This window comes from Balaenoptera musculus, chromosome 6 (genome assembly GCF_009873245.2).
Source record: "Balaenoptera musculus isolate JJ_BM4_2016_0621 chromosome 6, mBalMus1.pri.v3, whole genome shotgun sequence".
Classification (NCBI taxonomy): domain Eukaryota; kingdom Metazoa; phylum Chordata; class Mammalia; order Artiodactyla; family Balaenopteridae; genus Balaenoptera; species Balaenoptera musculus.
The window spans coordinates 110,963,645-110,988,078 of NC_045790.1; the positions used below are offsets into that span (position 1 = coordinate 110,963,645).

Sequence of the window (24,434 nt, forward strand, 5' to 3'; positions counted from 1 at the left end):
CAGGGCCCGCCCTGACCATCTGCGGGGCCCAAAGGAAGCGAGGCCTGGCCGAGCTGGGCACACAGCCCAGGAGACTCACCGTCCAGCCACCACCGTCAGTGCGCATGTCACAGTAGACCTGGAAGCCGGCGGGGTCGTGTGTGGGGAAGACAGAGTAAACGCCGTCCTCCTGCTGTCCACTCAGGAGGATGTCCAGACAGTCGCGTGGCCGAGAGCCTGAGACAGGGAAGGCCGTCAGGGCGCTGGGCCTGGCACCCGTGTCCCCCCACCACGGCCCCCCGCGCCGTCCCCGGTCTCTCTGTCTTGTCCGGCCATCCAGCAATGTCAAGTGGGCCCCAGAGCACTGGCCTTGGGGTCAGACCGTGGTTCTGCCTCTCCCTGGGTGAATCTGGTGAGTGAGCACCCTCTCTGCGCCTCACTTTCCTCATCGGGAAAATGGGTACATTGAGCTCCACCTCATCAGGCTGGGAGAGGGGTCAACAGGAGGGTGTGGGTAGGGCGCTCAGTGCTGCCCAGCAGCAGGAAGTCCTCAGCAAACAGCAGCAGTGTTTCCTTGTTAGTGGGGCAGGTGGGGGACAATGTGGGGACGAACCTGGGTACCCAGGTCACCCAAGGAAGGCAGCCCCTACCCCACTCACCATTGGCGCAGCCCCGGGGCCGCGATCCCCTGGCAGGCGCCCTCTGAAGGTCAGCCTTGACGTGGGGCCGCCCCAGCCCTCGGTCCCTCTGCAAGGCGTCCAGGACGTCACTGACGGAGTTCACTAGGTGAGCCATGTGGCCTTGGCTCTCGGAGAGAAGCTGTGGAGCACAGGGTTCGGTGGAGCTCCGGCTGGGTGGAGCGCCGGGGTGGGTGGAGCTCCAGGTGGGTGGAGCACAGGGTTTGGTGGAGCTCTGGATGGGTGGGGCTCCGGGATGGTGGACCACAGGGTTTGGTGGAGCTCCGGGTGGGTGGAGCACAGGGGTGGGTGGAGCTCCAGGGTAGGTGGAGCTCTGGGTGGGGTGGGGCTCTGGGAGGGTGGGGCTCCGGGAGGGTGGAGCACAGGGTTTGGTGGAGCTCCGGGTGGGTGGAGCACAGCGGTGGGTGGAGTTCCAGGTGGGTGGGGCTCCAGAAGTGGGGAGCATAGGGTTTGGTGGAGCTCTGGGTGGGTGGAGCACCGGGGTGGGTGGAGTGCCAGGGTGGCAGGGGCTCTGGTGGGCACTCAGCCGTCCCAAAGGTGGAGGTGGGCTCCTGGTGGGATGGCAGCCCCTGCCCTACTCTGGCCCCCATCCGAGGCTGTCTCAGCCCCAGTGCTCAGAGGGCAGGGGCTCAGGTGGGAGGAGACAGAGTGGCTTCAGCAGACACCTGTGCCCCCGCTGCCCCCAGGCCCTGTTCTTCATCCATTTCTGTGCCTTCAGCCCAAGTGAGCTGACTAAAGGAGGCCCTGATGTTCAAAACCCCAACTCACCCACTGGCCAGTTACACAGCTGCGGGTGAGTGATTAGCCAAGCCTCAAAACGGGGCTAACCTGGCCTCCCTGGCCCAAGTGCTACGGGGACCGGTGACAACGTGGAGAGTACCCAGCACAGCGTGGGGCCCACAGCAGGCACTCAGTACTCAGTACCTGGGTGCCCACCTCACTGCAAGGCATCTTCCAGGTTACAAAACACCTTCACCCACCGTCTCTTCTGACCCCCCCAGCGAGGCTGTGAAGGCAGGGGTGACGGGTCTGCACTGTACAGGTGGGGCCCTGGGGACTGCACTCCCACCCATGCCCCATGGCTTGGACTTTCCAGGGCCCTCTGGTGTCCACCCCTTCACCTGCCCCCCACAGTGTTGCCAGGAAGGAGGGCTTGAGGCGTCATCCGCTTGTTACAAATGGGGAAACTGAGGCCCAGAAGGAGCGGTCCCCCGGGCTGCCTGGCAGGAAAGGAACGCTATGGGACCATGAGGAGGGGAGACAGGGTCACGGGCAGACTGCAGCCAGTGAGCGTGGAAGCATGCTGGGTCTTTACACACTGAATCTGTCACTTGCCAGATAATAATAGCTCGTTCGAAGAAGGAAAACAGAAATATACAGTGCCGGCAGTTTACAAAATATGATTCTCGACTTGTCTGGAAGCAGAGGCCCTGCAAAGCTTTTAGTTGCCCTGTCAGTTTCTCCTCTACTGAGCAGATGATTCAGTGGGGCTGAGGCCTTGGGGAGAGGCTCTGAGACGGGCGGAGGGAGCATCGGGGCAGGGTGGTGGGTTTCTCCCTGGGCTCTATTGCAGGGTCCAGTAGACAGGCCCTGTTGGGGGAGCCCTGCAGAGGGATGCAGGCCGCCCCAGGGAGCAGGGGCAGGGGGCCACCCTGCAGGGTGTGGGCAGCAAAGATCACCGGGTGCATTGGTTAAGTCGAATCAGTACTGCCCATCCTTCTGTGACAACACAGACACGCTCGAGAAACTCAGGCACGGCTGGCTCTTGCTAACGGGCAAGGAAGACCTCAGTTTAAACCAGCAAATGATTAAAGTTGAAAATGTACATATAAACATGCCCCGAATTAATGGGGAAAGTCAGTCCCTGCTCGCTGAGCCGCACAGATGCATTAAAGAGGAATTGGCAGCTTTTAGAGGCAATGAAATCGGAGTTGCTGCTTCCGGCACTTCTCAGTTGTTTGAGTTTAAACAAAGCACTTCGCCCCGCCGAGCCTCAGTCTGTCACTCCGTAGAATGGGGTAATGATCCCCACCTCCTAGGGCTATTGTGCTGCACAGTGCTTATTAACACCCGGTGTGGACCCAAAAAAAGATTTTCAGTGGCGGTCCCCCATGGGCTGAAACTTCAGTTTACAAACAATTTCCACCATCATAATAAAAGAGGTGCTGATGTGCAGACAGCCCCTCTCACGTGCCATACGCCAGCCGAGCCCTGTACAGCCACGAGCTCCAGCATCCTATCAGGTATGGACTGTGCTATCCCTGTGTTACAGGTGAGGAGGCCCAGCCCAGGGAGGGCACCTGACATGCCCAAGGTCCCACAGCTGGTACCTGGTGGAGCCTTCACTGTGCTTCACTGGCAGCCCCGCCCCCGCCTCCCCCAACCCCTGCCCAGACCCCGAGGCGCAGAGCCCACCCTTACCTGGATGAAGCGGCCCTGCTCGCTCTGCAGGGCGCTGAGCCCCTGGCCCAGCGTGCTGTGCCCCTTCCGCAGCCCCACGCACTCCGCCTGCAGCTCCGAGGCCCGGGTCAGCAGCCGGGGGAGCTGGTCAGCCAAGGTGTCCAGCAGCTCCCGCTCCTGTTCCCCCGCCAGCCGCGGCTCAGGCTGGCGCTGGCTCAGCGCCTGCAGCACGGAGGCCTGGGCGCCCTCCAGGCGGGCGAAGCCGTCGGCGAGGTCAGGGCAGCGTGGGTCGATGAGGATGTTGAGGCGCGAGCCGTCGGCCCTGTCCACGGTGACCAGGGCGCTGTTGGCACCGGCTGGCCCGGTGCTGACGATGGGCGGGGGCGCCGTGCCCGGCGCATGGGCGTGGTTCAGGAAGAGCACGGCGCCGGTGACGGCCACGGCCAGCAGCACGGCCAGGGACAGCAGCACAGTGCACAGCGCGTAAGTGCAGCTCGGCCGCTGTGGGCCAGCCCGAGGCACGTGGACACAGAGACAGAGGGACAGACAGGAGAAAGAGGGGGCAGCATCAGGGGCAGGCCGGGGCCTCCAGCTCTGCCCGGTGAGGAGGGCCCAGGCAGCCCTAGGACGGGGCCTCTGGCCTTTGTGAGGCCGGGACGAGGCTCAGAGGGTCCCTTTCTTGGGGATGGGGGAAGGGAGTCACACGGAGATGAGAAACAGAGTCCCAGAGGGGAGACAGAGAGAGGAACACACCAAAGATAGCAAGATGGAGAGAGCGAAAGTTGTAGGGAGACAAAGATGGAGAGGATGACAAGAGAAACAGAGGCAGAGCTGGGGAGACCGATGGAGAGAGAGGCACCTTTCCCCCGCTGCCCCTGCCCTGGCCCATGTGGCCTGCCTTGGGTAGGCACATCTCCCCACGTGGAGCCCTCCTGGGTCTGGTAAGGGCGGGAGGTGGAGACTCCCACTCTGCAGCCAGACGGGCTGGACTCAGGTCCCCAAGCTGTCATTTCCTGTGGGGTGACCTTGGGTGAGGGACTTCACCCCCCTGAGCCTTGTTGTCCTCATCTGTAAAATGGGGGCAATAATGACATGCCCACCCCATATGCCGGTGCCCGCTGTGCAAACTCAGGGAGAGAGCTGTAACGGTGACAGCAGCGATGCTACAAATCATCGCGCTGTCTCAGCGGAATCAGCGCCTTGGGGTCATGGGCGCCCGTCACTGAAGGTCCCTTTCAACCCAGAGCACCCACATCCCGAGTCCTGAGGCCGTTGCAGGCGCACAAGGCTGCCACGAGTCCCCAGGCAGAGGGTGGCCACCTGAGCATCTCCCCTCCCCCTTTCCTCTCCTTCCTCCTCCTCCCCCCCACCTCTTCACAAAGCACCCCCTCCACCCCCCAGACCCAGTAGGGACTAAGAACAAAGGAAGCTGGAACCCAATGCAGCTTGTAATTAAAGGAGGCACCATGATGTATAGCAATTCCAGACTCGCTGGACCGAATCACACCTGGCCCAAAGGGAGCTTGCAAAGCCATCACTGAGCATTTGACACACGGGGAAACTGAGGCCCAGAGAGGGCCTGGGACTTGCCCACAGTCACACAGCAGGTTAGAAGCAGAGCTCAGACTGGACCCTCAGCCTCCTGCCTCCTCCCAGGGCCAGGCATCTCCTACCACTGAATTTCCCCACATTTTCAACTTTCTGAATCCGAGACGCATCTTTGAATGGGTTAGTATATTAAAGCACTTGGAGCCGTGCCTGTCATGCTGTGTTTATGCAATAAATATTAGCGGCTTTTATTATCTCATGATCAATGTGCACAGAGCATCTGGAGGTGTTGGGTTTTTTATTTTCCACCCAAAGTGCTACTTCTGTGTCATTGATGCTAGGATGTACCTTCTCTGTTTTATTTTTTTCCCTTCATATTTTAACATCTCCGATGTTTGGGGGGAATCTTACAATTGTAATTGACAACTTTCCTTTCTTTCTTGGTGATATATGAAATAGCCTCTTACATCCTGCGTTTTACTATGAGAAAATATGGTAGAGCAAACAGCTTCTTTTCCATAAATTCAAATTCTACAAGTAACTCCTGAATCTCCTACTTGGCACCAGAGGAGGATGAGGGCAGGGGTCTGTATTGTTGGCAAGATGAGAGAGAGGATTCCTTAGCCTGTCGCTGCAGTGATGGGATTCAACACTCCACCCCTCCCCTCTCCACCCCTGCCCAGGCCCCGGGGGCACATCCATCCTGGGCTCCCCACACCTACGGGGATTTACTCCAGCCAGACCCTAAGGTGTCAGCTCCCCTCCGTCAGCTCTGCACAGGCTGCTCCCTCAGCCCGAGGCATCCACTTCCTCTGCTTCTCTTCCACCGGCCTAAACTTGATCTCTTCCTTCAGGGCTCAGCTGGATGTCACCTCTTCCAGGAAGCCTTCCTGGACTGTTTCCCCAGCCCTCCTCCCGGTATGGGTGGGGCTCTCCCTCTGTGTTCCCACAGCCCTCTCTCCCCCCACGGTGGCATTTACCAATACAGTCATCACCTTTGACTTCATTCATTCACTCAAACACCCGTTCACTATTCCTCGGTGTCCCCATGAGTCAGGCTCCAAGCCAGTTCCTGAGGAGGACAATCAGGGAAAATCATCCCAGCCCTGCCCTGAGGGAACTCATGTCCTGTGAACTATGATACTTACCCTCTTTCGGGGCACGGATCCCCTTGGGAATTTGATGAAAGCTGTGGATACAAGGAAATCTGGGACTTGGGGGCCCGCAATGCCCATGTCCAGGAAACCTGCCCTGGACCACGAGCCCCTCCACCCCACAAAAGGCACAGAGCAGCTGGTTGTTGGCTTGATGGAGGGACAAGCAGATGGACTAGGTCATTTCTCCGTGGTTGGCTTGGGGAGGAAGCAAAGGCCCTGGGACCTACAGTGCTTGGCAGGGCAGAGGCCATGACCTCCACGCTGAGCCCTGTGCCCACCTGGGATGGCCTGGCAGAGAATGAAGGCCACCTCCAGGCCACCCCATCCCTGTCACTGCGGGTCAACACGTTCCACACGGGGCAGGCACTGCCTTATCACCGCTAATCCTTGAGTGCGTACTGTGTTCCTGCCACTGAAACCTCCAACACCCCCCTGCTGTGGTTGGATTCATTTTGCAGATGGGAAAACTGAGGCTCAGAGAGAGAAGACCCTTGCCCAAGGTCACACGGGAGGCAAGCGGTAGAGCCAGCATTTGAACCCAGGCCCGGGTGACTCTGGAATCGCCCATCTGTGCCGAGGCTGCTTGCTGAGCCATCTGACCCCATTCCTGCCTCTGCCAGAAGTGTGACTGGGGTTTGAGAGACAAACCCTGTGTCAGCAAGTAAGTCCCTGTCAGGCCCCTCCCGGAGTCCGCTGGGAGACACCTTGCCCCGAGCAGCTCTGAGCGACATCCTCCACTGAAGAGCATTAAGGTCCCCAGCTGGCAAGGCAGAGTGGCCAGCCTCGTCCCTCCTGTGTCCCAGGACCCCAGCCCTCTCGGCATCCGCTTCCACCCAGACCCTTGGTCCCTGGCGGGAAGACAGAGGGCGCAAAGGAGGGGAGGGGCTGGAGAAGGCTACAAGGTGTCCCCTGAGGGGCAGGGGGACGACGAGCCTGGAGATGAAACAGGCCACTCAGCAGAGGAGAATTAGTCTTCAGAGATCACCTTAAACATGAAGTGCTGTTCGCTTTTATAGGCTGCCGCTTACGTGCCTTGCAAAGAAATCTGCCCGAGATGATAAGGGGGGGCTTCGAGCGTGAGCAGCCCAGCAGAGCGTGCGGGGGTCTGGCGCTTACTCATCAGCCCTTGGCTGGGGCGGGGTGGGTGCCCACACCCCTGGGATCTGCGGGAGGCGGGAGGAGGCACACAGGGCCCCCGCCTCTCAGGGCCAAGGTGCCTGGAGATGGGGAAGGTATCCCAGGCGGTGGGCCTCAGAGGAACCAGGGTCTGAGACCCACTGCTGGCATTAAACACCTGTGTGAGCTCCCGGCTGGAGGGATGTGGCTTTGTCCCCTGTGTGACCCCCAGTGCCGGCCCACGGTCCAAGGCTGCCCGGGAAGTCCCAGCCAAGGGGAGGACAAGATGGGCTCGTGCCAGGGGAGGTGGGGGGCAGGAAGCCCCAGAGCTGCCTCGGTTGAGGGGTGGCGTCCATCCCAGCTGCCTCCTCTGAGTCCCCCGCCTCCAGAGGTGGCCACGGGGTCTGGCGGAGGACAGGAGAGCTCTGGAGGAAGGGGCTCACGGCCACCGTGCTCCGCCCATCCCGCACCCCCTTTTCTTCCTTGTTTTTTAAGGGAGCTGGGTCGTGGTCCCCTGGGTAGGCTGAGACTACACTCCTTGTACCAAAGTGGGAAGAAGAAAGTCTCCCCCCCTGGGGGAGGCCAGGCTAGGCTGCTCCCAGCCCCCCATCTCCTAGGCACACCCCGGCCACCGGCAGCACAGCTGTTCATCGTGGCAGAAACACGCTGTGCGGCTTTGGATTGGGGAAACCAAGGGGGCCGTGGTGCGTGCTCTGGGCCCAGCAGGGACTCAGAGCTGCACGTGGGCTCACGGATCGTGCAGGGGGCGGGCAGCCCAGCCCCTGCCCAGCCTAGAGCCCCTGGGGGAGTCTTCCTCGCCTCTCCCCCGGAGCCCACGTCTGCTCCCACGGCCAGGCAAATGACTCCTGACCTGGGCTGGACTCCGATCCCCTGACCCTGGCAGAAGGGGGATCCCAGAGACCCCTTGAAATGAGGAGCCGGATGTTCTGCTCAAAATTCTGGGGTCCCAAAGGCGTGGGAAGAGGGCTCACTGGCTTGTTCTATGCGCCCTGAGGAAGAGTGCCCTGTCCTGCCTCTTTTTTTTTTTTTTTTTTTACATAAATTCATTTATTTTTATGTATTTAATTTTGGACCAGGGCTCGAACCCGTGTCCCCTGCCTTGGCAGGCGGATTCCTAACCACTGCACCACCAGGGAAGCCCTGTCCTGCCTCTTAATGTGACCTATGCTGAGGACCATCTGAAGCCTCAGGCCACCGGGAAGGCCCCGGGGGGAATGGCCAGAGGTGTTCTAGGGGACAAAGAGAAGGGTGTGGGAGCCGCTCACATCCACCCCCTCCCGGAGGCTCCAAGCCCCCCAGGCTCTGTCACTCCCCAGACAGCACTCAGCTCCGGTCCGTTTCAGATGAGGGAGGGTCTCCAGATGTTTCCTGTGAGGGTCTTGCTCACCCTCCCCACCCCCCACAGCTCCAGGCCTCCAGCCCACAGAGCCCCAAACCAGGCTCGCTCCACCCCAAACCTGAGCCCTCCTGAGATTCCCACCCGGGGTGGCACCAGCCTCACCAGCCGCCCCCGCCAAAACCTCCCCGGGCTCCCCTCCCTCACCCCCCGCACTCAGCCAGCCCCTGGCTCTGTCCACTCCACCTCCTCTAATGCCCTGGTCCCCTCTGTCCCCGTGCCCCCAGCCCTGCCCTGGTCAAAGCCCCGTCATCTGCTTCTACATCACCACAACCATCTCCCCGTTAGCCTCCCTGCCTCCGCCCGGCCCTGCCAACCAATTCCCCACCCGGTGGCCAGGGACGCTCCTGATAGCAAAGAGCCCAGGACACTCGTGCTCAGACCCCTCCAGGGCTGCGGAGGCCCAGGAGCAGGTCCCACCCCCCCTCCCCCATACCAGCCTCAGCTACTGCTGCCCTCCTCCAGCCTCCGCCTGGTGGTTCTGTCCACCTGCCTGGCTTCTGTCATTTCCCCCAACACACCTTGGTGTCCCTGGAGCACAGATTTGGCAAATGCTGTTCAGCTTAAGCATCACCTCCCCGGGGAAGTGGTCTCTGCACTCCCACCCCTGGCCTCCCCTGGCCTCCTGGCCTCCCCATCACAGCCACACCACTGGGCTAGCGGGGGAGCTCCATGGGGCAGCCCGTGGCCAGAGGAGGGGCCCAGGAAATAGAAGGAGAAGGAAGGACTCCTTGACTTGTAGCCCCTGTTCTTCACTTAATTCACCCTCCTTCTCTCTCAACCCAGGCACAGTGACCTCAACCCAAACCCCAAGCAACAAGACAACAGAGGCGTGTATTGTTTTCTTTATAGTGCCCATCGTGGTTTGTAATAATCCCACGATGTGAGTTTGTTCCTCCCATGAGACTCTAAGCTCCCGAGGCACAGGTTCACAGCTACATCTCCTAGATGAGGTAGGGACTCTATAAATAGTCACTGAGTGAATTAAATGCAGCAGGGTTTAGGTTAGACATCAAGAAGAACTTCCCAATGAGAATTTTTTTTCCCTTTCTGGAATGTTTTTCAAAGTTTTGAAAATATCAGGAGACATGGCCTGGGATAGTTCAGAGGTCGACCTCCCTGTGGAGTGGCTTGACTCAGGGACTGCTCAGAAAAAAGCCCTCCCCTCCCCGCAACAGGGGGAGAAGGTTACAGGGTGACTTCCTGCCCCACACTCCAAGACTAGGAGAATCATGTCTATTTCTAGATCCTTTTATCTGAGCAACTCCAAACTCCTGGCAAATATTCCACCGTAATCTCCTGCCCTAAGGCTGTGAGAGCACCTTCATTCTGCAAGGGGAGAAGGGAAGTTCTAACGAAGTTGGCACCTTGTCCAACGTCACCCAGCAAATGAGGAGCTGAGGCCAGACAGGCCTGGGACAGAGCCGGCCCGAGGCTGTCCCTGAAACAGCAACACTGTTTGGATGCAGGCCCTTCAATGGCAGTGGGTGCTACGCATGACCTGGGACCACGCACTGTGCGCTGGAGCCCTCTCCTTGGGAATTACGTAATGTGCCTGAGTGGGCTGAGCCAAGGGCAGCCAGCCTCTCTCCCTGCATCTTCCCAGTAAAGCTCATCCGCCACCCTGGAGGACCCAGGTTCAAGTCCTGGCTGTGGCTCTCTTAGCCTCAGTTTCCTCATCTGTCAAATGGGTTGATCGTTCTGCCGCCAACCTCCCAGGGTGGTTTGACTAAGAAAGGAGAGATCTGCAAATGAACCCAGCTGGCACTCAGAGTGTGGCATTGGCATCTTTTCTGGAGGAAGTGTCCTGTTAAAGAACCTCAGCCAGGCCCTTCTGGAGGGAACTGGGTGGTCAAGTTGCTTTCCCTGGTGGGCAAAGGGGAGACCGGGACACTGACAGCCTGTAAAAAGGGACAGGCTGCTTTGAGAACGACCCTCCTCAAGGGTGCACAGTGCTTTACAGTTTGCAAAGCACACCGGTATTTCACTCGGCCCTCGTTAACAGCCCTTGTGAAGTGAGGAGGAAGCAGGGATTGCTCTTCCCATTTTGCAGATGGTAAAGCCCAGACTTGGGGGCGGGGGGTAACTTACCCAGAGTCACGCAGCATGTCAATAGTCAAGATGAAACTATTGGAGAAGCAAAGGAGGAGAGAAGGCCGGGCCCAAGGGAACCAGGGCAGGTGAGGTTCTCTCTTCCAACAGTGGGCACAGGAAAGGCCTTGTCTCGTATCTGAAGCTTCAGGCAAGCCTGGAGCTGGCATAGGACAGCCTGTCTATATGCTGGATCACCAAAGGAGTGGAGTGGGGAAGTCGTGCTTGATATTGGCCCAGGCCTCTAGGACCACAAGCCCTCAGCAGCCTCCAATGCCAAAGGGCAGACAGCTGGGCTCTGGCCTGGTGTCAGCTGGAATATATTTTCCAGGAAGCAGCGGAGGGGCTGGGGCCTGCCCAGGAGGCCTTAAAGCCACATTTCAAATAGATCCCCCAGAAGCCACTTCCCCTTGAGACACATCAGCACTTGCTGGCTCCTCTCCCACAGTTCCTCCTGGCAGGGCTTCATGCAGTTCAATTCAGCAAATATCCCTCAGCTCCCAACCTGAGCTGCATGGAAGGACAGGAGACTGGACTCAGGGGGAGACCCCAGGATGGGGGCCCAGAAGGAGTGCATGTCCACTGGGAGCTCCTGATGGAATAGGGACTCAAGGCTAGGGAACATGGCAGGGAGAGATAAAGGCAGCTGAGCAGCACAAGCTAAATGCTGCTGGGACTTCAAGGCAGAGCCACCAGGCATCAGGGAGGGCTTCCTGGAGGAGGTGGCATCTGAGTAGGTTTTGAAGTATATGTAGGGTTTTCCTGAGTGAAGTGTGTGTGTGTGTGTGTGTGTGTGTGTGTGTGTGTGTGTGTGTTTGGGGGAAGATGAGACAGGAAAGGTTTGGAAATGGGCAGTCTGGTGTGGGACCAGAGGCTGGCAAATGACAAGATGACAAGCAACCAGTACCTGTAAGGAAACTAACGGGAAGGGAGAGTGGGCCAGGTTGGAGATGGCTTGAACAAGTCGAGGAGGTAAGACTGCTCTTGGTAAGCTGGGAGAAAGTCAGAGCCCAGCAGGAGAGGACTTTTCGTCTGGGGCTGGCTTGGGTGTGCACCTGATTTAACAGAGGAATAGCCCAGCCCGGGAAGGCATTGGGAGAGGCTTGGGGTCAGACCTGCCTTTGAATCTTTGCTCTCCTGCTAACATGCTGTGTGACTTGGGTGCATGCCTCGACCTCTCTGAGCCACCATCCCCCTGTGACGTGGGCATGTGCATCCCTGCCTAGCCCCCAGGCTGCTGCAGAAAGTGAGATTGTGCAGACGGTTGGGAAAGGGCTTTGCAGAGTGTGGAGGCATGCCACGGCAGTGTCACTCCAGACAGAACGCGCAGGCTGCCGCTCCTGAGAGTGAGGGGCCGCCAAGGCCCGCCCCTGCCACCCCCTTCCTGCCACTGCAAACAAGAACTGTTCCTTCCCCAATGACATCTGTCTGGGAGAAATTTGAAATTTAAAACGGGCAGCTCCATTATTTCCTCTCCTTGCCGAGCGGACTCCTCATCTCGCCTGCCTGCACCACTCCCTTGGCAGCCCAGCCTGGGGCAGCCTCAGGGCTGCCCCTCCACTCAGCTTCCCATCTCCAGCCCCCTCTCTGGCCAGCCCTGGAGCTCTGCCCTCACCCCCTTCCAGGGCACAGCCCTGGGCACCCTCCACTGCCCCTGAAGAGGCAGCAGGAAGGGTGGAATGAACAGACCTGGAGCCCAAGGGTCCAGGTTCAAATCCCAGCAGAGTTGCATAGCCTCTGGCAGAAGCAACCCTCGCTGAGTCTTACTTTCCTTGTCTTAAAGCTGGAGAATCGCAATATCCAGTGTTCTTACATGAGGCAAATATTTATTGATTCTCTACTGTATGGGGTGGGGGGGTAGGCTGGCTAAAGTGTGAGGATTCAGAGGAGATGGGGGTGAGGGGGCATATGCCAGGCGCCTAGCACAGGGGGTTCCCAGGGTGAATACTTAGTAAGTGGTTCAGATGCCCATTGTAGAGGTGAGGAAACGGAGACTCACACTTAAGGGCCGGTGACACTGTAAACTCCATAGGTCCCCTACTGCCTCTGCGCAGATGGGCACCTGAGTCCGTTGTGGAACAACGGGGCTTCTGCAGGGGTGCCGCCCCCATCCGCAGCCCGAACCCCAAGTTCAAGCCTCCTATGGAGGAGGAGGAGAGGAGGGTGCCCGCCCCAACCCGGGCCTGTCGAGCCTCACGGGGGTACGCCCCAAACTCCCGCCCGGGTGCCCAGCCCCCCGGCCAGAGCGGCCACCGCCTCGCCCACCGCCCCATGTCCCCACGATCCGGGCCGCGCGTACCTGCGGTTTGTCGCGCGGCCGGTCCTCAAGTTGGGAAGCGCCGCCCACGGTCTTCCACCGGTCGTTGACCATCTTCCGGCAGGACTGGCGGGGACGCCGGGCGAGGTGCGCCGCTGCGGAGCGCAAAGGCGCCGACGTGGGCGCGGGCTCGGACGAGGGGCGCGTTCTGCTCGCCGGCTTCCCGCCTCGGTGCCCAGCGCCGGGGCGGCCCGGGCCAGCGGGCGTGCGTGTGCGGGTGTGCGAGTGTGTGTGCCTGCCGGCGTGTGCGCGGGTGTGTGCGGGCGACAGCGGGAGCGGGAGCGCGAGAGCCGCCGGCCGCCAGCCGCCTGCCCGCCGCTCGCGCTGCGCGCCGTCCCCGCTCGCGGCTCCCGCGCCTCCCCCTGCGCGCTCCTCTCCCTCTTCCCTCCTCCCTCCTCCCTCCTCCCTTCCTCCTTCTCAATCTCCGTGTCTTTTTTGTCTCGTACTCTCTTTGCCTTTTATTGCTCCTCCGGTCTCCCTCTGACACACACGCACACACTGCGGACGGCGATAAAAACTCCACCTCCCCAAAGCCTAATAAAGAGGAGGCAGACCGGCCCAGAACCCAGGGCCCAGCCCGGAGGGCAGCAAACAGCCGCGGGGAGCCCGGCCCTCGCCGGCTCCGGAGGGGCCCGAGAGCCCCTGGGGCCGTCTCCTCGCAAACTTCCTCCCGCGCCGGACCCGCGCCAACTCACCGTGCGCTGGGGGCGCGGCGCCGGGCGGGCCCCGTGGGCGCCCGGGATGGGCCGTCGGGCGTGTCTCGGGAGCGGCGCTGCGCTCCTCCTGGCCCCCTCAGGGCGCTGGGCTCACCCTGAGACCCGGGCTGGGCCTGGGGTGTGGGCCGGCCGGCGTGCGCCCCCTGCCGGTCTCCGAGGTCTGAGTCCGGACCCTGGGGCCAGTGCGCCCAGTCCCGGAGTCTCCAGCCACCAGGGACCGCCCCCTCCGGACCCTGACCCGCGAGGCCGGCTCTGGGGGCGCTTCGGCCACAGTCGGTAGACCTGTGTCCCGGCGCTCGCGGACAGTGAGCCGGCCCCACGCCTCCCAGCCCAGGCGGCCCGCGGGCTGAATGGGGGTCCCCGCCGCCGCGGCAGCCGCCGGCGCCGCGGTCTCGAGTACGAGCCGCTCCGCGCTCTGCCCGCGCTCCCGGCCGATCGCCCGCGTTTCCCGGGCGCGCCCCGCGCTGCCACGGCCCCCGCCTCCTCCTCTGCCCGGGAGAGGAGGGATTTGTGCCGGGAGGGGGCTTCTTAGTCGCCCCCTTCCATCGGCAGCACTTTTAAAAGCATTTAATCCGCCCGGTGCAGCCTTCAGAGGTAATTGACAAAGTCCTTAATCTGCGCTGTTAACGAGCTGCTATTGTGGCTTCTGACCGGGAGGCGCCCACACGACCCGACGCCCCATTCCTGGCGGGCCGCCCCCTCCCCGGGCCGCCTCGGGAGCCTGACCGACTGCCACCCCCGTCCCTCTCTGCGGCCCCTTATCCTCTGCTCCCCCAGCTTCAGAATAGACCCCCCTAGTCCCTGCCCCCCGCTTCTCCCCAGAGCTGTTTCCCGGCTCCCAGGGCGCCTTGGTCCGCCACGCTGTTCCCTGGCACCATCTTCGTCTCTCTCCCGCCGGCTGCCAGTCTGTCGCCCCATCTTCTTCCCTCTCCCGGCCCCTCACGGATGCAGCAGACTACCTGGGGGTGGGGGTCCGGGGCACTCCCTGCCCCTTGCCACCTAAGCAGACTGTCATTCACCCACAGAAGCTGGGTTCACAACCTGCCAGCTGTTTGTCCCCAGCCTCCTCTTCCTTCCAGGGCTGCCTGCCGGCCTCACCTGCTGCCCCACCCCCTCTGCCCCAAGGGAGGCAGCCCAGCGACCCGGAGTGGGTCCCATGGCACTAGCTGGGAGTCAGGGGACCCGTGTTGGAGTCCTGGCCCCATAGCTCTTTCTGGATGGCATCTCTCCCCGGAGGCCTTTCCTGTGGCTTAAAGGGATTGGCAGGTGGCGGCGTGGGCCATCAGGCTTGGGCAGAGAGGTGTAGTGGAAAGCACAGGGCCCTGGCCAGATGGCCTGGGGCAAGCAGCTGTGCCTCTGAGCCTCAGTTTCCCCATGGATGCTAAAAGGTTAACAGCACGTTCTTCAGAAGGGCTCTTGTGAAGTTCTGAGAGAGTGCATTGAAACACCTGAGCAACTTTCCCACTATGACTTGGGCAGATTTCCTGTCTTCTCCAAGCCTCAGTTTCCTCACTGAATAAGAATTCACAATCTCCCCCTTCTAAATGGGGGAATTGTGAGGTTTGTAGGCATGAGGATGGGACTGCAAATCGATTCCAGTTTGGGGAGAGCATGTAAATTCCAGACGTGTCTATGCACAGACAGAAGACCACCCTGAGGGGACCCTGAACTGAGATTCTAAGTGTTGGGAGGGATACTAAGGGCCAAAAGAGTTTCAGGGTATCTGCTCTGGGTGAGCAGGGAAGGCATTCTGGAGAAGGACGGGTGTGAGCCAGGCTGTGAAGGTGGGGACAGCTGGATGTTGGGGGGAAGGCATTTTGTGAAGCCAAAAAGCAAAGGCAGAGGATGGAGAGCGACAGTAGCCTGCACAGGCAGGTGCCAACCGGAGGACGCTGGCTGGAGGATCGCCTCCCAGGCCTGCAGAAGGGCGGTTGGACAGCTAAGCGGGGGCCACCTAGCGGCTCCTCCTGGCACTGTTTGCTGTCAGGCTGTCTCACATGCTCGGCCACAGATTCCTCACTTTCCTGCCCGCGGGGCCGTGGTGAGTGCATGTGTCGGCGTGGTCTTCCCCCATCACCCCCTCTGTGATGATGCAGCTGCTCAGCCCCCCCCCAGAAGAACAGTCAGCCCTGGCGCAGCTCTGCCAGGAGCCTGCAGGCGTTTGCTCAGCGCCTTACACACTGTGCTCACCTGACACGCTTGGGGTGGTGTCTTGGGGAGGGGAAGGGCCGCCACCCTGTTCAGCGGCCCAAGGAGATCTAGGTGAGCAAAAGTGCAGCTGACCCCACAGAGGGGACAGTGCCCCGCCCTCTGATTTCCTCTGGACAAAGTTGGTGTCCACAGAGCTCCAGGGATCAGCCCATGTGTGCTCAGCGGGATAGCGGGGGATCAGGGCTTTCCAGCCAGCCCAAGACAGGGCATTCCAGGAACCAGCCAGGACTTCAGGGGAGCCGGACCCCAGGACCCCCCAGGCTGCTCCGGCGCCCCGACTGCCCACTCCCTGTGCATCCACTCACCCTTCTCCCTCTGACTCACCGATTCCCCATGTTCTTGTCTTTCCTGCCTGTGGCCACCTAGGTGTGATGGCCCCACCAACAGAAAACTCTCGTCTGGGATTTTTAGTTTAAATTCCAGAGAGATGGGCTGTGATTCGGCCTGCTCATCCTTTGGAGCCAGGACATATCAATCATAGGTCATTAGCTGGCCAAAGACAGCTGTCCTTGGTCAGGTGCCTACCAGAGTCCGAAGGAGGGCAAGGCTGTGGGACCCTGACGCAGGGCACCCCCCTTAGCAGGGAGTGGGCACAGGGCAGGCAGCGAGACATGCCAACATGAGAAAGGTGGAAAGGAAGAGAGCCTTCTCATCAAGGAGATGAGAAAGAGTGTCCAGAGATGCTGGGTGACAACATTCAGGTTACTGCTGTTTGACTGGCTGTGATCCATTGCCCATCTTCCCTACACTCAGCCCTGTGCCAGGCACACGGTATCCTCCCAGCCACCCTCATAAATGAGAGCTATTGGTATCTTCATTTTATGGATGACAAAACTGACTCCAAAAGGTAAGTTACATAACTTGGATAAGAGTGCTCTTAGTAAAATGATGTAAATAATAGCTACTATTCAGGAAGCATTTTTCATGTTCTGTGTACCATTCATTAGCAATATATCTTATTTCATGTAATCCTCACCAAAAGCCTATGGGCGTTATTAATATTCCCATTTTATAGATGAGGAAACTGAAGCTCAGAGAGGTTAAGTAACTCAGCCAAGATCACACAGCAACTGATGGGGCCAGAATCTGAACCCAGGGCTCTGCACTGCTGGAATGTATCTCCCTTTCTCCCCTGCCTCCATCCTTTTGTTCGGCTAGAGCTGGGCCTGAGACCAGTGAAAGTGGAGCTCAGTGAAAGTGGGCTGAATGTTGAATGCTCTTGTCTCATGGGGCCCCAGGGACCGGCTGGCAGGGAGGTTGGGACCTCTGGCCTTCGTCCACCCGGCCTCTGCCCTTCGTCCACCCGGCCTCTGCCCCACGCTGCCGAGGGCACTCAACTCTCACTGAAAAGCTGTCTCAACTTACCTCTGACAGTCACATTTATCATTAAAAATAAATTTATCTTGGCTTCCCGTGGCATGGAAAGCTACTGTGCAGTGATTCAATGGGCTTGTCACCCCTCACGGTTAGGCACGGGGAGAGGAACAACTGGATGGTCTCCAATGCCAGCTCCTCATTTTCTGCGGCTGGAGCCAGAAACGTACAGTGCGCTGACATTTAATTTAGCATCCAACATACCTTGACATAAACCCATAATACAAAGGCAGGGGCGGGAGTGGGGACTGCCAAGCCCGGCGGGGGTAGGGGCATTCCAAGTGACAGGGCGGATTTCTTTCTTTCTATTTTTTATTTTGCTTTGTCAACGCTGAGTGGTGATGACAGACTAGAGGCCGCGATCAAAGGCGAGAATTAGTATGGAGTGAACGTGCGTGTGTGAGTGTGTGAGCTTTTGGCGTTGATGCGCTGTGCACGGGCCGGTGGGTCTGCACCCCGAGTCCACTGGGATTCTGTGTGTGGCATCTCTGCGGCGTGTCCTTTGGAAGGAACCAGAGAAACGCGTGCCAAGGCCGGGCCCTCAAGGCTGCGTCTGGAACCCAGGAGAGGGAAAACTCAGGCAGAATGGGCGAGATGGGACCTCCCCATGGGTCTTGGTGTCCCCAGCCCTTTCCACAGGTCGTCTGAGACATAATCAGTGCTCTGGAAATATGGAGCAGGACGGGAACACTGTTATTTTAAAAGCTGGAGGCAGAGTTCTGGCTTTTTATTCAGCAGAACATCCTGATGGAATATTTGGGTGCGAAAAGCTGAGGCTCAAGCTTGGCCGGGGAGGGGAGGGCAGGACCCAGGAGGGAGGCAAGAAACCCAGGGAGAAATGTGGTTTTGGCAGAAGCAGCTGGAAGGGGAGGGGCCGTGAGGGAGGGAGAAGGGAGGGAGAGCTTGAAGCCCACCCAGCTGGATGGGGGCCTCGGGGGAAGGCTGGCCTGGGAACCCCAGCGCAGTTATGAATACGAGAGGGAGGTTTGTGGTTTCCATGCTGTGCTGCAGGAGATCCCATCTGTTACCCCCCGGTCTTTGGTAAGAGTCTGCTCTGCCCAACAGCCTGTGTTCGCAAGGCTTTGGGGGAAATGGAGGGAGTGGGCCCCGCCCCCGCCGAGGTCAGCGCAAGGCAAGGTGAAAGGAAGGTCCGGCTATGGGAGGGCAGGGGAGGGATGCTACAGAGGTCCAGAATTCAGGCCAAGCAGGAAATTCGACTAGCAGGTGACCTGAACTAGAGCCGTTTCAGTTTTCATTTTAGGGGAATCAGGATAGGTGCCGTTTTACTGAATGCCCACTGTGCCAGGCACCATGCAGGTGACTTGGATTTTCTCACTGAAACCCTCACAAGAACCTAAGAGGCAGATGCTATCACTTCTTATGCCATCTCACAGATAAAGAAACAACTAAAGTACGTGAAGGCCAAGTACCTTGCTCAAGGTTATACATCTGATAAACATCACAGCTTGAATTTGAGCTCTGCAATCTGGCCCCAGAGCCCACTTCTCCAGAACCCACAGCTGCAGAATTCCCTATGCAGTGAACGCTTGGGTTACCAATGTTTGTTGTTGAATGAAAGGAACTGGGCATGGAAAACAAAAATCTTGCAGCCAACAAAAATCAACCAACCAAACAAAAATCCCAACTTACAACTGGCCAAACTTTCAAAAATGGCATCCCTTGCTTTCTGCTTCTTTCACATTCTGTGTACTGTAAGATACTGGATTCACCATCTCAAGTTTCTGCAGTGCTAATCCTGCTCGTCGCTATATCTGCCGACTCTCACTCATGGTGATTGTTTCCCCGTGTGTTTTGTAATTTTGGATTGTGTGTTCCTTCTTTGTTAGAGCTTTATTTTTGGGAATCCGGTGTGTTCTGGGCTGAGAATTTGTCCTTCCCTAGAAGAATGGCTTTTGTTTCCACTGGGCACCTGCAGACGCTCTGAACTCAGGGCTACTTTAAGTTCTCACCCTGCATGTAGAATGAATTCAAACCCCAAACCTTCATGAGAACAGACCTGTGGTTTTTAGTCTAAAGTGGAAACTTCTTTTAAAAAATTTATTTATTTTTAATTTATTTTTGGCTGTATTGGGTCTTCGTTGCTGCATGTGGGCTTTCTCTAGTTGCGGCGAGCAGGGGCTACTCTTCCTTGTGGAGCGCAGGCTTCTCATTGCGGTGGCTTCTCTTGTTGCGGAGCACGGGCTCTAGGTGCGAGGGCTCAATAGTTGTGGTTCGTGGGCTCTAGAGCGCAGGCTCAGTAGTTGTGGCACATGGGCTTAGTTTCTCCGCGGCATGTGGGATCTTCCCTGACCAGGGCTTGAACCTGTGTCCCCCGCATTGGCGGGCGGATTCTTTACCACTGCGCCACCAGGGAAATCCCTAAAGTGGAAACTTTTACACACATTGTAAAGCAACTATACTCCAATTAAAAAAAAAAAAAAAAAAAAAAGTGGAAACTTTTTCCTTGTTCTCTTCCCTTCCCCCAAAGATGGAATTTTTCCTAGTCTCTGCCCATCTCCATGCAGGTTCCCTGCCACGGTTTCTGGCCACTGTCGATCTCCTTTTTTTTTTTTCAGTTTAGCTACACATTTAAAAGAATATTTGTGATATCATATCCAACTTCTGTAGGCTCTTTTGTTGTAGGCGTCTAGTCTACCATATTGTTGAAAAGTCCCTTCTTCTCTCATGCCTATTTACTTTTTTTAACTTACAAGAATAAAGTCTAATTTATATATGATAAAATGCACAGATCTCAAGGGTAGCATTTGGTGAATTTCGGCCACCACACCTGTCATTTCCATCACCCTAGAAAGTTCCCTCATGTCCCTCCCCCAACGCACTGCCCACCCCCAATCCCCCGAGGTAACCAATGCTCTGATTTCTATCACCATAGCTTCATTCTGCCTTTTCTTAAATTTCATGTAATGGAACCACATGGTGTGTGCTCTTTTGGATCTGACTTCCTTCGCTCAGCATTAGGCTGATGAAATTCATCCACGTTGTGTATTTCGGTAGTTTGTTCCTTTTTACTGCAATAGTATTTTATTTATGGTTCTGCATAATTGGCTTAACCACTTTCCTGGTGATGGACATTTGGGCCATTTCCATTTGGGGCTGTCAAGCCCAGTGTGGCTGTGAACATTTGTACGCCCATGCTGGTGCACACGTGTACACATTCCTTTCAATTGCTGGGTGATGGGATGGGAGTAAGTTTAACTTTATATGAAACAGCCAAATTGCTTTCCAATGTGGCCGTACCGTCTGACACCCCACTAGCAGTATGTGGGGTGCAGGCGCCCTGTATCTCACACCTGGTTTTCTCCCAGTGTACCTGTGGGTACCACGTGGGTGATGGTGGCTCTGGTGTGTCTGCTGGAAGCCCCCTTGCTCACTCACTCAGTCATTCCACAAATATCTCCTGAGCACCTGCCCCGCAGGCCTACCCCACCTGCCTTGCCCCATTCATCTGGGCCTCAGGGTGGCCGAGCAGCCTGCCCCCATGTGCCGCTCTGCTCGTGCGGGTGGTGTCCTTTCCTATCACGCCTGCCAGAGGGTTTGTGTTGCAGCCATGGCCGGGAGGGCAGCTCAGCTGTCATCTGTGCTCCACAGTTGGCGTCCAGGTCACACCTCAGAAATGTGTCAGCGTGGGGAGGGGCCTGTCGATCATCGTTCTATTTCCCATTCTGCCACTCCCCCACTTTCCAGGTACACTGCCCGGCACCCACCAGCATCAAGGGCCGAGGGCCGTGCCCTCATGAAACAATGGCCAGATTGCTTCCCAGCATGGTTGTAGCACTTGCTGCTCTCATTAGCAGCATGAGGGGTAGAATAAATTCAGAGCCTATGTCTCCATGAGAACAAGCCTGTGGCCATACATTTGTGGGAGACACTTTTTCCTTGTTATTCTCCTGGCTCCTTCACCTGCAGGTGGATTTGTTCTCAGTCTGCCTGTTCACTGAGGGTGTGGCCCTGACTTTCTGCTGGGTTCTGACTCCCTGCCTTTCCTGGAGCCTAAGGCCTTGGAGTGGGAGGTTCCAGGTGCCCCCCATCTCATGCTCCAGGTCTCACCTGGAGTGCCAGGTGAGGCCAGATAGAGAGAGCCCAGCAGGTAGACCAGCCCCTGAGAGCTCCTGTGGGTGAGAATGTCCCAAGCTTCAGTGGAGATTGGACCGCCCTCTGGCAGGGCCCAGGGCTCAAGAGCCGTGGTTCCCGTGCAATCCATGCCCCCTTCTGGAGACCCATCTGAAAGCCCCCCACACACACCCCCAGCACCCTGCACCAGGCCAGCTGAGCTCCAGGGAGAGCACTTTATCTCTCACCTCTTGCCTCACTTCCCATGTCCAACCCATCAAAGAGTTCTTTCAACAAATATTTATTGAGCACCTACTATGTGGAGCTTAATTGTAATGAACAAATAAGATACTTTCAAATGGTGATGTGTGCTCTAGGAAAATAAAACAGGGTGCTGTCATACAGGGTGGTTGGGGAGGAGGTGGTGCTTGAAGGACAAGAGGGAGCCATGGGAGGCTGAGGGAGGGCTCTCCAGGCAGACGTGGCAGCAGGTGCAAAGGCCCTGAGGTAGGATCGAGATTTGCATATGTTAAGACCTGACAAAGGCCTTGTGGTTGGAGCACAGTGGACAAGGGGGCAGAGGTGAGGTTGGAGAGGGAAGGAGGGATGGATGATGGCAGGGCAGGGAATGAGTTTGGATTTTACACTGGTTGCAATGGGAAACCATCAGAAGGTTGTAACAGGGACATGGTGTGAGCTGATGGATGCTTTTGCGAGTTCATTTTGGCCGCCATGTTGAAGCTGGGCTTCAGGGGGCTCTGGGTGGGAGGGCAGGGACCACTGAGGAGGTTGCTTGCAGCCTTCTTAGTAAGAAATGGAGGCAGCTCAGACTGGGGAGTTAGCAGTGGATGTGGAAAGAAGTGGATAGACGTGGGACACGTTTTAGAGATGGAGCCAGTAGGCCTGGCCGATGGAGTGGATGTGGGAAATGATGTAAAGGGAGAGAGCAAGGGTGATGCTGAGGTCTGGGGCCCGAGACCCAGGTGGATGGATGGTGGTGCCACTTACCGAGACAGGGGAGGCGTGCTGGGGCTCTCTGATCAGTTCTGTCCCTGCCATGTTAAGTTTGGGGTGCCTGTTAGACCTCCCAGAAGGGCATGGAGTAGGCATCAATACCAAAGCCTGGGGTTCCAGGGAGAGGTCCAGGCTGGAGTCATCAACTCTGAGCCATGAGACGAGAAGAGGTCACAAGCGGGTGGTGGGCTCTGGAGTAGATGGAACTATTGCTCCCTCTTAGGGAATCACTCAGCCATGCCCCTTGCCTGGTAACTCTCCTGTGCCTCCCACCCCATTGACATTGGACTCGGCCATGTGACTTGCTTTGGTACCTGGAATGCGCGCAGAAGCGCAGAGTGATGTTCTGAGCCCAGACCTTGAGAGATACCCTCCTGCACTTGTCTCATGACCTTCAAAAGCACACGCCCTGGGAAGCCACTGGTCCCAGGGGTTGAGAGACATGTGGCACAAGCCTGAACCCAGCAGAGCCACAGACCAGAAAAACTTATGCTGCTGCAGTAAGTCATCGAGTGTTGGGAGTGGTTATTACACAGCATTGTTGCAGCCGGAGCTGACTAATGCACAAGCAGAGGCAGGGCCAGCTCCTCCTGCCCAGGGCAGGGGGGAGGAGGAAATGCAGCCGTGCACTTGTGGGCTCAGCGCAGGACCTGGTGCACAGTGAGTGCTCAGCCAACACCACTTAGTGTTACTAACATGGAATTAACTGTGAATCTAAACCAGAGATGCTCCCCTAAGTGTCTTCCCAACCCTGGGTTCCTCATGGTCGCCCCTGCCACAATCTGTCCCGTCTATGTTTCTTTCTTCGATTTCATCAGTTTTTCCAGTTGTAAAAATCACCTGTTTCAGTTGTGCCCAGAGACAACCCTGACTTCCATTTGGGGTTCTTCCTTCCAGTCTTTTTTCTAAGTATTTACCGGCCACTATGGGCCACGGGACCAGCAACGTCTTGGGAATCTATTTGTATGTACTGATATAAAACACACACGGGGAGAGGATCTTGGTGGTGTTTTTGTGGGCAGGCCCGTGGAGTTGAGATGGGAAAATATCAGCAGCATTTATTCAGTGTTTACCAGATACAAGTGCAGCAGGCACCGCTGGATCTCTGCCCACGTGGTTACTCACCACGCACGGTTCCAGAATGTGCGGAGACCTGCACCCTCTCCCCCAAGGGCAGCCCTTGGCGAACGACAGAGGGGAATCAGAGAGTGAAGGGTAAATACCCCAGCTCCCTCACTCTCTGGCAAGGGCATGGTCTACCCCGTTTCCCAGAGTCCCCCTGGGGGCCGGTGCTCCAGGTGCCACACAGTACAATCTGATACACAACACGCCCATTGCAGGCTGCCTTCCCTCCCTGCCTCACCCTCCTACTCCCTTGGCAGTGCTTCTTGGGATCACCTCCAAATAAACCTCTTGTATTTACATCTCTGCTTCTGGGGAAGCCAACATAAGGCAACCAGGTGCTGCGTGTATAGGCTTTACGTGTATCTCTGCTCCCTCTCAGTCATTCAGCAAATTCTAGCGTAACCATATTCTTGTATTACTTACTGCTACTGTGCGCCAGACCGTGGCCAAAGCGCTGATGGAAGTGACCCAGCGTCTGTGCCCCAGCGACCAGGTCTCACCCTCAACCCAGAGGAGCGCCTCAGGCTGAAGTGGAGATGGTTATTTCCGGCGCGCATCATGTTTTACCATATGGAGATCATACCATACATACCATTGCATAACCTGATCGTGAGAGTTGTCCCAGGTTCTTAAAGATTCCAAAACTCACTTTTAGAGTTAAGCCTGTGTAATGATGCTGTTAGCTAATATGTACGGAAGATGATCTCTCTTTCAGGAGCTGAGCTTAGCCTGCTCCAGGTGCTAACTCATCAAACCCTTACAGGGGCCCGTAGCTAAGTCCCGTTATTCTCCCCATTGACAGAAGAGGAAGTTGAGGCACAGAGAGGTCACAGCTGTAGACTGGAAATTTATATCCGGGTCATCGGACTCCAGAGTTGGGGTCGGGGACACAGCGTTTATAAGCCTCCCTTATTTTTGGACATTTACTTCTATTTTCTAGTTGTTGTAAACAATGCATAGCCGGCACCCCCCCCCCCCGGCCTGGCCCCCCTTGCTGTCGGCCTTGCTAATTACTTCCTTAGGGTGGATTTCCAGGAAGAGAATTACGGGGTCAAAGGACGGGACTGTCTTGAACACTCTTCATCCCCATTGCCCTGCTCTGGCCTTGCTTTTGGAATCTCTTACCTTCTTTCCCACTGTCTTGAGCCAAGCATCACTGGGAAGCGTCCAGCCTTGGCCTCTCTCCATCTGGTCCCAACC

The 24,434-nt window shown here is 57.5% G+C and overlaps 1 protein-coding gene across 1 annotated transcript in view; it reads right to left on the reverse strand.

Moving 5' to 3' along the window:
• FIBCD1 (fibrinogen C domain containing 1) overlaps positions 1-13,189 on the reverse strand; it is a 29,060-nt gene extending 15,871 nt beyond the window's left edge. Inside the window, exons 1-5 of the mRNA XM_036856293.1 lie at positions 13,170-13,189; positions 12,706-12,818; positions 3,099-3,578; positions 639-798; positions 80-216 (exon numbers count right to left, since the gene is read on the reverse strand). Coding sequence (XP_036712188.1) covers positions 80-216; positions 639-798; positions 3,099-3,578; positions 12,706-12,777 — 849 coding nt within the window. The 5' untranslated portion in view covers positions 12,778-12,818; positions 13,170-13,189. The remainder of the gene's footprint in view (positions 1-79; positions 217-638; positions 799-3,098; positions 3,579-12,705; positions 12,819-13,169) is intronic.
• Between the last annotated feature and the right edge of the window lie 11,245 nt (positions 13,190-24,434).